This window comes from Canis lupus, chromosome 37, assembly GCF_011100685.1.
Source record: "Canis lupus familiaris isolate Mischka breed German Shepherd chromosome 37, alternate assembly UU_Cfam_GSD_1.0, whole genome shotgun sequence".
In the NCBI taxonomy this organism is placed as follows: Eukaryota; Metazoa; Chordata; class Mammalia; order Carnivora; family Canidae; genus Canis; species Canis lupus.
In genome coordinates this window covers 6,730,118-6,744,906 of record NC_049258.1, presented here as the reverse complement: position 1 = coordinate 6,744,906, position 14,789 = coordinate 6,730,118, and the positions used below count along the sequence as shown (strand labels likewise).

At 46.5% G+C, this 14,789-nt stretch overlaps 1 protein-coding gene across 12 annotated transcripts in view; it reads left to right on the top strand.

Annotated features, from left to right (window-relative positions):
• Positions 1-280: 280 nt before the first annotated feature.
• ANKRD44 (ankyrin repeat domain 44) overlaps positions 281-14,789 on the top strand; it is a 365,215-nt gene continuing 350,706 nt past the window's right edge. For 5 of the 12 annotated variants that reach the window (XR_005385154.1, XR_005385155.1, XR_005385153.1 and 2 more), the window contains exon 1: positions 284-504. Coding sequence is in view for 8 of the 12 variants with exons in the window: in XM_038585243.1 (XP_038441171.1) it covers positions 478-504 (27 nt within the window). In the remaining 4 variants the exon portion in view is untranslated. Of the gene's footprint in view, positions 505-14,789 lie in introns of all 12 variants that reach the window. The other 7 variants (XM_038585235.1, XM_038585234.1, XM_038585233.1 and 4 more) reach the window with 3 other exon arrangements.

Below are 14,789 nucleotides of genomic sequence, written 5' to 3'. Positions count from 1 at the left end.
CCGGGGCGCGGGCGGGGGCGCGGGCCGGGGCGCGGGCGGGGGCGCGGGGCGTCTCTAACCGCGCGCCCCCGTGCGGCCGCGGGGCGGGGGGGCCGGCTCTCCGGGGCGCGGGGCGGGGGGCGCGGGGCGCGGGGCGCGGGGGGCCGCGGGCTGCGAGGCCGGGCTGCGGGCGGCAGGAGGCAGCGTCGGCCCGGGCGGCGCGGCCGAGCAGGCGGCGGCGGTGATGTCAGTGGCGGCCGGGCTGGCAGCAGCCGGCACTTCCTGTAGACGGGCGGGCGGGCTCGGCTGCAGAGCCCGGCGGCCCGGGTCGGCCTCTCGGCGGGAGGAGGCGGCGGCGGGGGAGGAGCAGGGGGAGGGCTGTCAAATTCGGGAGCCAGATTCCCCCCCTTCCCCCGGCGGTCCCTTCCGCTTCCCCGGCGCCCGGCGTGACATCTGCGGGCCGGGGACCTGCATGCGCGCGCGCCGAGCGGCGGAAGAATGGCAGTGCTCAAACTCGCCGACCAGGTAGGGGCGGCGGCGGGGACGGCGGGCTCGGGGGCGCGGCGCGGGCTGCGGGCTCGGCGCGGCGGGGAGGGCTGTGCGCGGCCGCCCGCTGCGCCCCAGGCGGGGGGCTGAGGCTCTGCGGCGCCGTCCCCGCCCTGGGCCGTCGGAGCTGCGCGCTCCGCCCGGTGCCCGCGGCGCGCCCGAGCGCTGGGGCCGGGGCCGGGGCCGGGGCGCCGCCGGGGTGCGGGCGCGCGGGTGCGCGGGTGCAAGCGGGTGCGCGCGCGGGTGCGCGCAGGTGGGCGAGTGCACGGGTGCAAGCGGGTGCGCGCGGCTGTGCGAGTGCACGGGTGCAAGCGGGTGCAAGCGGGGGTGCGGGTGCAAGCGGGTGCATGGGTGCGCGGGCGCACGGATGCAAGCGGGGCTGCGGGTGCGCGCGGGTGCAAGCCGGTGTGCGCGGGCCCCGGCCGGGCAGGGGGAGGGGAGGCTCGAGGGGCTCCCCGGGGCCGCCCGGAAGGAGGGCGGCGGCGGGAGCGGGCGGACGGCTCGCAGCCGGGGACCCTTCCCCGAGCCACGGCGGAGGCCGGCCGGGCCCGCGGCCCCCGGGGTCGGGCTGTCTGGGGCGTCGGTTCCCCGGGACGGCCCGACCTCCCCCGCCGCGGCGCGGAGGCTGCGTGTGCGCGGCGGCCGAGGTGCCCCGGGAGCTCCAGTCGCGCGCCCCGGGCCCGCCCGCCGTCCCCGCCCGCCGAGGGTCTGTCCGCTGCCGTCCCGGCCGGCGCCCGCCCAGGGGAGCTGCGGAGCCCCGAGCGTCCTCGCGGCGGGTCTGGGCGACGGGGACGCCCCACCTTTGCAGCCTTTGCTGCCCCGAGGGCGGCGGCACTCAGAGGCGCCCGCCGAGCTGCGTGACAAAACTCTGCAGCTCCTTCCGCGAAGGAAAGGGACCGGGCGGCTTCCCCTCGCCCCCCTCCTGCCATTTACTCGAGGGTCGTGAAACGAGCACTGTTTGGGGGTGCAGGTGGGCCCGGAGGCAGGCTGGACCTCGGCGCCCCGCAGAGGGGCTGCTCCGTGGTGCGAAACCTCCTGCGTCTCCAGCCGGTTGCACTTGCTGCCTCGCTGTCCCCAGTTAGAACACCCGCAAGCTAGAGGCGGTCGGTCACCGGAAGGATGGGCTCTCACGTCTTTCAGATTCAAAATTTTGCTTTGTTTGCCCTAAATACTTACAGGCCTCCCCCCACCCCCCTTTCCGTGGGGGAGAGATCACTGAATTGACATTCATCTTACCCTTAAATTTAGCAGGAGGAACAGCTGGTAATTGTGAGGCATCTACTTGTTGCCATTGGTTCCAGAGCATTTAAAAGTGTTTGCAAGTTGATAGAAGGATTCCCTCCACCTTTTTTGGTCACATACTTTGACAACTGTTAGACATTTGTGTGTGTGTGTTTTTAATCTTCCAGTTTGAAGCGGCCCTGGTCATGTCGTCCTTGCTGGTCCAAGTTACTATACTTGTCTCTTAATTCCTAAATCTTCGAAGTACAAAACATGGATCTAAGGGGCATTATTTTTTATAATCACACGCACAACAGAATTTCACATAGAGTTTTAGAGGAGGAAGAGATGCTGAGGATGATCTCAGCTCAAATCCTTTATTTTTTTAAATGGGGAACCTGAGATCTGAATGAGGGAAGCATGCAGTCCCCAAGGACCGCAGCTACTGGCCTGCATTGCTGGAACTAGCGCCTGCCTCCTGCCTTCCAGACTTCTGTGCTTTTTGCGAGAGTTAGACACCTCTGTCTTCTCATTTGACGTGTTGAAAGGATTAGAAGAAGGCGTCCTCTCCTAAATCATGATCAACCCTAGGAGAAAGTTTATTTCTTGGTCTTAGGAAGAAAAGTTATTCTTTGGGACTTATCAGAGTAGGACTTTCAAAGAGGTTTGTCTTTTAAAATGTTTCCTAATACATCTCCTCCCTTCTCCAAAGAAACTAGTATCGCCATGGAGATGAAGAGTCATATAACCTGCATTTGGCTTCATCTCCAGATGCATAAAAGGGATCTAAGGAGTTCTAAGGGTTCAGGAGCACCTGAGACTTGCCACCCTATCTTGGGACAAGGCCAGATGGAGGCGAGATGAGGAGGTGGTCTGGGCTGGGTGGAGTCGTGAGCAACGGAGGTTTCTGTGTGTCTTTAGGTCCAGGAAGTGTGTGGTCTTTTTTGCCTTATATGGTGTTACCTTTCAGTTTGAAACTAAATTCTTAGGTACTGATGCTTAACCTCACCAGAGGCTTAAAAATCCTTTGCTTAAATTCCTACTCCAAGAGTTCTACTCGTCGTTGTGGGCAGGGGCCGGCCTGCCTGGAGTCTTGCTCCTGCCGTGGAGTTTGTAGAAGAGTGCCTGACTTTCCATTCAGCGGCTGGTGAAACAATCACTTCTCAGTTCCTCCCTCACCTTTTTTTTTTTTTTTCTTGAAGATTTTATTTATTTATTCACAAGGGACAGAGAGAGAGAGAGGCAGAGACATAAGCAGAAGGAGAAGCAGGCTCCCTGCGGGGATCCTGATGCGGGACTGGATCCCAGGACCCCAGGATCATGACCTGAGCCCAAGGCAATGCTCAACCACTGAGTCACCCAAGTGCCCGTTTGTGAAGTGATTCTTGGTTTTCACCATGGCTCTTGGATTTTGAGCTTGCTATCCTGATCTCCCAGACACATTCTTCTTGTTGATAACCTGAATCACAAACCATCTTGCTTTGTTTTTATATGTGCCTAGAGGAAAGCATGTAAGAAGATGACATTTCCTGTCCTGCTGCTGCTGCTGGGTGCAGGGACTGGCTGGGCTGCTGGCGGCCACCAGGTCCACACTCAGTCCTGCATGGGCACCTCAGTCATGGGCGAGGAGGAGACGTCTCTTCTGAACTCTGTTTTGGGATAGTTTTAAAAAAGGGAGAGGCAAGTGTTGTTTCCAGTGTTTTTTTGTTTTTTTGTTTTTTTTAAATTACTTATTCTCTCTCTCTCTCTCTCTTTTTTTTTTTTTTCACTACGAGAAGGAACTGGGAGCTGTTGCTACAAACAAACTTAGCATTTAGCACTTCTGCATTTGTAACCGTGCTCTTCTGTTTTTCCTCTTCAGACAGCACAACATCATTTTTCTTGCAGTGTTATGGGGACCAATCATCTTGGTTTGCCTAGAACTGAGGGGTTTCCCAGGATGTGGTACTTTTGGTACTAAAGCTTGGAAAATTCTAGGCAAACCACGATGAGTTGGTCACTCTGTGCAGCATAGAACACACTGGCCTGTGTAATTAATATAATAATGTAATTATTGGGCAGCCTGGGTGGCTCAGCGGTTTAGTGCCGCCTTCGGCCCAGGGTGTGATCCTGGAGACCCAGGATCGAGTCCCACGTCCGGCTCCCTGCATGGAGCCTGCTTCTCCCTCTGCCTGTGTTCTCTCTCTCTCTGTCTCTCATGAATAAATAAATAAAACCTTAAAAAATAATGTAATTACTTCCTCTTGGTTGGACATTAGGAGGTTTCTTTATATCTTTGATAAAGAGAGGTGACTTTAAAGTTTGGGAAAGGAAGTTCTGTTTCATACAAATGTAGATTTAGTGTAAGATAGCCATGAAACTCTTTGTAATTTGGTTTGCTATTGAACTTTTGGCGGCTGCTCGTTATGTCTGGTTAAGGTACTCCGGTGATTTTTAGTGTCTGGTCCTATCTGCAGCCTGCCCTCCCCGCCCTCCCATAAAGCTCTTCAGAGTTAAGAAGCCCAAATGATAAGTTCTTTTGGACCTTTGAGATGTTCACTATTCTTATCTGAATTTGCTAGTGACAGCAGAATGTCACCTCTATCTCAAGGGCTGCCTATAGACAAACCATTTCAGCAGGTGGCCCTTTTGGAGCTTCCTGCCTGGAGGCCTTCTGGCTAGGTGTCCCCTTGCCAAGTCCTCGCTCACACTTGAGTCACCCATCTCCTTGCCAAAGGCAGTGGCTGGCAGCTGTGGCAGTGGCAAGAAACTAGAAATTCTGTAACTTTGAAAGCAGGATTTCTAGCTCGCAGTGTGGGGCCTTGGGGACATGTTGTGTGTTTTATAGGGCTGCCCTCATCCTTCTGGGTTTATAGCAAACACGATGCTGTGGTCCTGCCTTCAGCAAAGATGGGAAAAGAAAGGCTTTATTCTTTGGACCCTTCTTTAGTGTTTTGGGATCCAGTCACGTGATTTGGGGAGTGCACTTGAGGGCTGGTGTTTCCTGGCAGAGACCTCATACTGGCTTACATTTATTGTGATCTTGAATGTTGGGCCCTTACGGTAAATCATCTCTTTTAATCCTCACAGCCACACTAGGAGGTAGGTGGCAGTGTGATTCCTATTTTATAGATGAGAAAACAGGAATAAAGGGGCTAATTGACTTGTTCAAGGTCATACACCCACTGAGCGAGCGCCAGGTCCTACCCTGGCAGTCTGATCGCACAGGTGGGGCTCTAACCACAAGGCTATACTTTTAATAGTTGAAAGGTCAGTGCAGTTGTAGGACCCATGGGTGCTTGCTCTTAATTACCAGGAAGCCACTGGGTGAGCTGCACCCCCACACTCCTCCTCGCTCTTGGGGTCAGACCCAGGCCTGTCTGAGTTAGGAGCTGTTCTGAGGCCTCTGCTCCTGCCATACTTGGGCCCGGCTTATCCTGTTTGCTTCTCCACCTCCCCAACATGCTGAAAGACCTGTTGATTGGGAGCTTGGGGATTTTTTTTCTTGGTCCTTGGTCATTAACAAATAAACTATGATCGTTGTAGAAAAATCAGTAAGCTAGATGCGCAAAAACAAACAGTGGAAACCATCTGCAGTCTCTGTACTCAGAACTACTCCTGACATCTTGATACAGAAACTTCTAGTCTTCTGAGTAGCCAGGTAAAATTTTTAAACTTTCCACACGATGATATCAGTAGCTTTCTCTTGACCACAAACCTAACAACTGTGCTGTTTAGACCAGTGACTTTTCCAAATAAACTGAATTTATGTGTCTCTTAAATAAATGACTGACTGCTCTAGTGTAAACCCAGCAGCACATGCCTTTTTTTTTCTTTTAAGGTTTCAACTTTTACTTCCTCTTTTCCTCTACATAGGGAGCAAATATAAACTCCAAAAAACACAATTGTTTGTTCCAGAAGCAGGACTGAAACATTCTTTAAAAAGATTTCTGTTTCAACAACATAATATAAATTATATTCAGTATGAAGTATAACATGAAATAATTTAAAAAATAGGGAGGAGCTGGAGAGATATAATCCTGTGGTTTTCAAACTTGGTAAGCTATGGCTCTCCTTTTTCTTTCCTTTTTTCTTTCTTTCTTTCTTTCTTCTTTTTTTTTTTTTTAATAAGCTCTTTGAACTCACCACCCTGAGATCAAGAGTCCTATGCTCTACTAATTTAGCCAGCTAGGTGGCCCCTATGGCTTTCCTTTTTGTTTTCCTCACAGGAGATTCCATATTGAAGCTCAGTACAAAAAAAAATAAAAAATAAAAAGAAGCTCAGTATGTAAGAGATTGGTGACAGTAGTGATCCTTGAGGCCCTTTTAAAGATTATTTGGATTTAGTATGATTTGAAAGCCCCTTTGTATGGGAAGGTTATTGGTGATGGATTCATTGTTTTTTTTCCTGACATGTCGTGTACTCAAAAAACAAACATTTATAAATATTTGTAGATGATTAGGAGTTACAAAGAATTCGGGTGACCATATCCTTTTATTCATTCTGGGACAACTTGGAAATTGATGGGGGTCCTATTGAATATTAAGCTGAGAAAATAGGTGTGAACCAGGTGTGTCCCAGGTAAACCTGGACGCACGGTCACGCTACACAGACTCTGTGTCTGCTCACCCCAGGCCTGACAGTGATTAGTAGGCTAGTCACTCTCTTTTGAGTCAGGCTTGCACTGGAGCAGTTATTACAAAGATTGCTTTATCACCTTATGCAAGTGCAGAGTCGGAAAATGGTTTTCATTTCATACATCAGTTCTGACCGCTTGGTTGAGGGGGTGGCAGGAGCATTCTGGCTCTTACAGCTGAGGATGAGGGGAAATGTAATGATCAGTGATCAATGTTTGTTTGGGCATAAGGTAAGGAGAGGTGGCATATGTGGTGCATTAGCCAGCCCCTGGCAGGTCACATTAGGCTCTGGGGGCCTCAGGTGGTTCTTTGTAAAGAGAAGAGGTTGGACTGGATGCCTTTCGGGTGCCGTGGCTCCTCCCATTCTGCTCCCTGTGTGACTCAGTCTCTCTGTTTACAGTTCGTACTGTAGTCTTCTTCACAGATGTGGCCGTGGAGGGCGTATTTGCAGAGGAACTCCAATTTAATTTCCTAGGTAACAAAGTCAAGCAGTTAAATTCAGATTCCAGAAGGTTTTAACAGATGTCAAGATTTACAAACTGATTCCTGCCCTGTGGCCACCCCTTCCCCCCATTTGATAGCTAATGCAAGGTTATTTATTTTATAAAGACTCAGCTTTATTGATTATTCCTTTAGCACCCTTTTACCAACATCATCTTTGGCTTCTGCTCGACTTCAGAGGTTGAGAGAGTGGGTATTTTCTCTCATCAGCGTTCCAGTCTGTAAAAAACTTGGTAGCCCACGAGGTTGAAATTAATGATCACGAGTTGAGTTTTTCTTCATGATACTCATAATTTTTAAGAATCTTTTTATCTGTCTTTCCTTTTGAAGCTGAAAACTTACTCAGTACTCTATTACTTGGGCCAAGCAAATAGGAAGTATATAGTCCATCTTTGGACTTTTTCAGGCTTTGCTAAGCCGATGCTTGCTTGTATTTCTTGGTCTTCATGTGTCTGTAATTCCCTCACTCCCACCCTGTGAGTCATAAACATCCCAGTGGAACTTTCTAAGATATCCTTAAGAGCAGGAGACCATTCTGTGCCAGGGGAGTATCCAGAGCTCTTGGTAAAACTAGAGGGATTTGTAAGAACATCTGAGGCCTAGACATACAAAATTTCCTCACAGTTCCAATCTGTCTCAAAGGTTTCAGCGTTAAAAAGAAAAAAAGGTTTAAATGTTAAATTGCTTTTGTTTATTTTCAAAATAATACTAGATGGGAATCAGAAGACGGAATTCTACTCATGATGGTTCTTTTTCTAATAGTTGTAGGACTTTGGGCAAGTCCTGGCCTTAGTTTCTTTGTCTGTAAAATAGGAGTGGATGGTTGGAAAATCCCCTATGTTCTTTCAAGTTCTAACAGTCTAAGGGAATGCCCCACATATCTCATCTCAATTCATGGAGTCTGGTTTGAAAAGTATCTGTCTCTCATGAACTTTTGTTCTCTCCTCCACCTTTCCCCCTCCAGCCTCCCAGGGTGGTGGTGGCAGCTAGACTTGACCAGGTCTGAGAAACACACCCCATGTCTGCCTAAACGTCAGGGGTCCTTTCCCCAAGAATGTCATCCAGCATCTCCAGAAGCTTGGTTTCGGCGAGGAACACACAACCTTGTGGCTGCTCTCTGTGTGGCCCTGTGAGAATTCCCTCGTGCTTCTTGCAGACTCCATGTTTGTCTGTTGTGAGCTGTGCTGAGCTGGTGCCCACTTTAGCCTTCCTCAGAGATGCTGCTTTAGCAAATGGCCTGGGTTCCCCCCATAATCCTATTTTAGTGAGCTCCATAATAACATCTGGGTCTAACAAAGTCTGTTTCCCAACCGTTGGACCCAGAGATGGGGTACAGTTGACACAGTGACCACAGACTTTCTCAAGGAGGGAATCCTCACATGCAATCAACAGCCTGTGTGTGTGTGTAGATATACTCAGTCTGTAGAAGAAGCTTGTTTTGCTATCTAAGATAGGCAAGATGAAGAGAAAGATGGGAAGTGAGCACAGAGGAAGTGTCAGGATAGAAAGCCAGGTAGAAATTCAGGTAAATTGGGGCAAATCAATCAACCCATTATTGCTAAAGCATGGGGTGCCAAAACCCAGGGGTACCTCTACCCCAGAGCTGAGCAAGATGGCTTGTTGAGTTTGGGAAAGAAAATATCAGCATTCATATTTCATTTAAAACCCTTTAAAATGTTCATTTTTGGGGTGTATTCTAAATATGTGTTTATACTCCAATACTATAAAAATCCACTCAGTTCATCTTCCCACTTTTGACCACCTGGCCAAACCACCACTTGGACTATTGCAGCAACCTTCTGACTGGACTTGCTCATCCAGCCTTGATACTCTGCTCACAGCACAGCCTTCAGAGTGATGGAACACTGATGCTCAGATCATGTCATTTGTCCAGTCGGACCGTCCTATCTCACAGAGGAGAAGCTGAAGTCATAGTGTGGCTCACCACACCCCCCTCCACTCACCTGTCCAGCCGTGTCTTCTCCTTTCTCTCTCTGGCTGCTTGGCACCAGCACTGGCCTCCTCACCATCCAGTGAACACGCCAGTCACCTACCTGAGACCCCTTGATGTTCCTGCTGCCTGTGAAGGTCTTCCCCAGAAGTCCCCATGCTCCTCCTCATCCCTTTCAGATCTTTACTCACATGTTACCTTCTCAGCGAGTCCTTTCCTGACCATGCTGTATCAACCGCCTGTGCCATATTTCTTGTCCCCTTTCTTTATTTCTTTCCATAGTATCTATCCCTCATACCATATATTTTATTTTTTTATAAAAACAAAAACTTATGTGTAGAAGAGATACAAATAACAGGGCAGAGGTTTCTGTTGTTTTGTTAGCTTGGTTCATTCACTGCTGTTAACTTCAGCACTTAGAAAGGTATAAGGCACATAGTAAATGCCCAATAAAGGTTGGTTAGTGAATGATATAAATATGGATGAGTGTGTATGTATATATCTACATGTTCAAATGTTTTTACTCAGGTGCTCAAACAAACAAAAGATCTTAAAAATACTTCTATAAGAAAACTTTCATAAACAGAGCTTCCATCTGTACACTGGGATATTGGATTTCCATTCAAACAAAATTTGGAGTAATCTTTCTGCCCCATCAAAAGATAAAAGATCACATATTGTCTTCTTTTCTGATTACATATCTCATCTTTTTAAATTGAACTTTTGGTGGCGGGGGTGGGTTAGCACTGTAGTTGGTCCTCAGTGGGTTCCATTTCTTTATAGGGGAGGTATCAGGGTGACACTAGGAAAAGGGAGATGTGGACCCTAAATATTATGGGGAAGGATGCTGAGACCCATTGCAAAGTGGAGTATCTTTTATGTATTCAAGCAATCAGCATCTGTTTAGTAAACTTCATCTCCAAGGCAGTGACTCTGGTGGAGTCCTGTGCTCCCCTCTTTCCACAATGGATAAGAACAAGTATAATAAAATTTCTGGTTAGAAACCAGAGAGCCAATTGTAAAGGAGGATGTAAGACAATAATCATGCTTTATGGTGTTTAATCTGGACAACTTCTCTATGAAGGAGTGACTGTCATCATTCCACTTGACAGATGAGGAAAATGAGAATTGAGAGATTAAGTGGTCTCTTTAGGGTCACATGACTCTGAGGTTCACATCTGGGCAAGCTTGTCTCCCAGGTGCCCATACTTAGCTCTTGTGCTTCTGGCCTCTTGAGACAGGCGTAGTATCACAAGAGGCTCCCTTCTTCATGGAGCTCATGGTGTTGTTAGAGATGGTATCGCATGCCTTGTGGATGGAAGGCCCTAAGCAGATGTTTACTGAATGCACGTGGCATATGAAAAACCTGTCAAACCAGGTATATGCACCTATGTTCATATAGTACTATGACCTCAGCTTTTCCACTGTGTGAGATAGGACAGTCTGACTGGACAAATGACATTCTGGGGGTACAGAAGTCCAGAAATGGGAATAGTTACTAAGAAAGGCATCAGGGAGCTGGAGGGGGTCCAGTGATCCTAGAGGAAGGGAGTGATTTAGACAGTAGAAGAGGATGGAAGGCATTCTAGGTGAGTGATGTGCCTGTCGGGTAACCTGAAGACGGAATTTACGGAAGCAGAGGGTTCATTCTAGGAAAGCAGAAGACGAAAGGAAAGAAATATTCAACATGTATACTTGGTAGGAGAGGTATTTGTGTATTTACAAATCATTTTTCCTTGAGTTTCTCTGATAGGTACTGCATGTCCTCTCCTGGAGACATAAATTGTGTCTGGCCAAGACTCATTGTTTCCATGTGTTGGATAGGCATGAGCTTTAAAAAATGAGTTTGTATCCCATCTTGTTCTAAGGAGTATTGAAGCATAAGAGGAGGTGTTACTTTATGGGTCCTTATGTCTCTACCATACCGTCTACTTGAATATTGTACATATTCTTGTTCTGGCAACATTTTGTGGATAAATATGTATCCTGGAATATTAAACTTCATTGAAAGAGGCTGGATGAATGGTCTTCATGGTGCACGACACTGACAGATTAATGTAGTAGGTCTGGAGAAGATCTGTTTTCAACCTTATAAATTTTTATTAAAAATCACTTTAAAAAATCCAGACTATGGGAATACACAGGAAAAAAGTGATTTCATTTCTTTAAAAAATCAATTGTGAGTTGCACTACTAGGTATTTATCCAAAGGATACAAACATTGTGATTCGAAGGGGCTCATAGACCCCAATGTTTATAGCAGCAATGTCAACAATAGCCAAAATATGGAAAGACCCGAGATGTCCAGCGACAGATGAATGGATAAAGAAGACATGGTGTACACACACACACACACACACACACACACACACACACACACACACACAGGAATATTTCTCAGCCTTCAAAAGAATGAAACCTTGCCATTTACAATGACGTAGATGGAACTAGAGGATATTATGCTAAGACAAATAAGTCAGGCAGAGAAAGACAAATATCAGATGATTTCACTCATGTGAAATTTAAGAAACAAAACCGATGACATAGGAGAAGGGAAGGAAAAATAAAATAAGGTGAAAATTGAGAGGGAGGCAAACCAGAAGAGATGCTGAGCTCTAGAAAACAGACGGAGGGTGGCTGGAGGGTAGGGTAGCTGGGTGATGGGCAGTAGGGAGGGCGCGTGATGGGTGTTCTCTGCCCCTGGTCGATCAGTAAGTTCTACCTCCCAAACTAATAAAAATCAACTGCGAGATAAAAAGAGGGAGGGGGAGGGGAAATAGATCAATGAGAATTAAGACCCTAATTCTAGTGCAAACTAATTGCAGCGAATGGATTTGGATTCTGATTCAAACAAACTTAAACACGTTTCTGTGAGACAGTTGGGGCAATTTGGATGTTGCCTGGGTATCTGATGCCTTAAAGTATGAATATGGTACTGTGGGTAGGTTGAAAAAGAAAGTCTTTATCTTACAAAACAAGAAAACAAAACCATAAAACCTTCGCGTTTGCCCAGGGCACCCGAATATTTTAGTGACTCACTCTTTTTGGAAGCTTTTTTATTTTCCTTTCAGTTTACTTCTTCCTCCTCCCTTTGTGCCCCTTCTTTTTTTTTTTTTTTCCCTTCTTTTTTTTTTTAATTTATTTTTTATTGGTGTTCAATTTACTAACATACAGAATAACCCCCAGTGCCTTTGTGTCCCTTCTAAGCTCTCTACTGTCACCCTGATAGAACACCTTCAGTAGAGTTGTTAGGATCCTCTTTGATTGTCAGAAAAGCATACAATTCTGCTAGTTTTGTGGCCTCCAGAAAGAGGCAAATAGCCCTGAGTTGGTTGTGAAGCTCACGCATCTATTGACTCACTTTCAGTGGCCCTGGTAATTCGAGGTGGATATTCGAGTCTCTACCTGAAAATCACAAGTTGGGGGCCTTTAGGAAGACCTACATTTGGCAATCTTTGTACAGTTATTTCAGTTGTAAGGTATTTCCAGGGGAATTTAGAGTTGCCCCAAGTCACTTTGTTGTAGTTTTCTTTTTTAAATTCCAGTGAGCGTACGGTGTTGTATTAGTTTCGGGTGTACAATATAGTGATTTAACAGTTCGTACATCACCTGGTGCTTATCATGATGTTATATTAATTTGTTAAAAATGATCTTATTTATTTTTTATTTGAGAGAGAGAGAGGGAGGGAGCACAAGCAGGGGAAGGGGCGGAGGGAGAGGGAGAAGCAGGCTCCCTCTGAGTGGGGAGCCCCGACTCCAGGCTCGATCCCAGGACCCTGAGATCATGACCTGAGCTGAAGACAGATGTTTAACCAACTGAGCCACCCGGGTGCCCCGATGTTACATTGCTTTTAAACCATGATTCTATTTAAACTGGGTAGTTTTATTTACTTATATATGTTTTTAAGATTTATTTTTATTTATTTTAGAGAGAGAGAGAGAGAAAGAGCGTGCTGTGTGCGAGCGGGGGGAGGGGCAAGGAGAGAGAGGTAGGGAGAGGAGCACATTCCTCACCGAGCACGGAGCCCCATACAGGACCAATCCTACAACCCTGAGATTATGATCTGAAGCCGAAATCAGAAGTCTGAGGCTTAACCCACTGAGCCACCCAGGCGCCCCTCAACTGGGAGGTTTTAAAAGACATCAGGCAATCACAGGTCTCAATTTTAATGACCCTTGTTGTCACACCTCTTTTCTTACCTGAAGGGGAAGTAGGACTTGGCTGTTGCCCTCAAGGATCTCAGTGTTGCTTTTAGGCAAGCAGAGATATCTTTATTTCTGCAAGTGCGAAAATCCTTCCATATCCTTTTCTTTTTTTAAAAAAAAATCATGTATAGAGCATGAGAGTGTGAGAGCTCGAGTGTGAGCTCAGATGTGAGGGGCAGAGGCAGACGGAGGAGAGAGAATGCCAAGCAGACTCTGTGCTGAGCGTGCTGAGCGCAGAGCCCTACATGGATGGGGCTCGATCTCCCCACCCTGAGATCGTGACCTGAGCCAAAGCCAAGAGTGGGACGCTTAGTCTACTTCGTCCCCCGGGTGCTCCCCTTCCATGTTCTTCTTAATGGAGCCCAGATTTAAGAATAGATTGTAGGCTTGAGAAATGGCCAGTTGCAACTTGAGTAAATGGTCTTGTTATGTGTAATTCAGAAGCCAGTTGACCAGGGTTTTTGATCTTTGGAACCTCCGTATAATGAAGTCTTGGGTCCCATAAAATAAGTGTAGCATTTAGTAGCTCATGCTACTTTTCTTAGCAGCCAGAAGAAACAATCTTATTTTGAGGAGCTCTGCTCTTTAGCAAAAGAGTATCCAGGTCCTAGGGTACTCTAACTACTCTATATACTATATTTTAAAATGTGACATCTCACTGAACAGTTTCCAAAAAATTACATGGGAGTGGCATAGTGAAGGGAATACCAAAGTTGCTGTCTGAAGATCTAGACTATAGGCACATCTCTACTCCTGACTAGGTGTCTCAGGCACAACTATGACAAAACTTTCCTTGATTTAAAAGTGGTTATAATAATACTTGCTTCATGGGGAAGTTGTGACAATCAAGTGGGAAAAGTCTTTGTACAGTAAGTGGCCTATGTGAATTCAATAAATAGTTCTTGAATTTCTGGTTGATTCTTCATTTGTCAAATTAAAATGTTCTCTAGGGTCAATTTCAATTCTATGAGAATATGATTTTAATTATTTTTTTGTTTTAAATTTATAACCATTTATCTGGTCTTTTTTTTTTTTTTTTCCTTTAAGGATTTTATGTATTTATTCATGAAATACAGAGAGAGAGGCAGAGACACAGGCAGGAGAAGCAGGTTCCTTGCAGGGAGCCTGATGTGGGACTCGGGCAGCACCACCCTGGAACCACGACCTGACCCGAAGGCAGACACCCAACAGCTGAGCCACCCAGGCGCCTTACCCCACTTGTTCTTAAATCTCTAACTTAAACAGCATTGGTAGAAGGTGTTTCTGTTGGTTTTAATTTTGTGTGAAATCTCCACACTTAGATTTGCATTGTAGCATTTTGGTTCCTACAACTTTAGGAAGTACATTTTTCTTTCATTTTGGCTTTATTGAATGAATTGACTTGTTTTGTTCAGCTGAAGAATTTTATGTTTATTTATTTATTTATTTATTTATTTGAATTTTATGTTTAGATGGATCTAGGAGAATACATGTGTGTTGAATTCTGAAGAGTTTGCAATCATTCTTGATTTAAGTTGTCAAAAAGAACTGAGAATTACTTTTAAGAATGCCACTTCCTCTTCACAGAAGTATAAAACCATGTCTTTTTGAGGAAGTGTGTAAGAACAAAATAGTTGATAGACCAATCTTCATAAAAAATCATCACGGGAGAGTTTCTGAGAAACATTAAGGTTTCAAGTCTTGAATGAGCATATAACAGAAAGCCATACATTTCTCTGAAAAAAAAAGTGATGAAAAAGTCAGAAGAAGAATTCTTTGTAAAAAGTTGC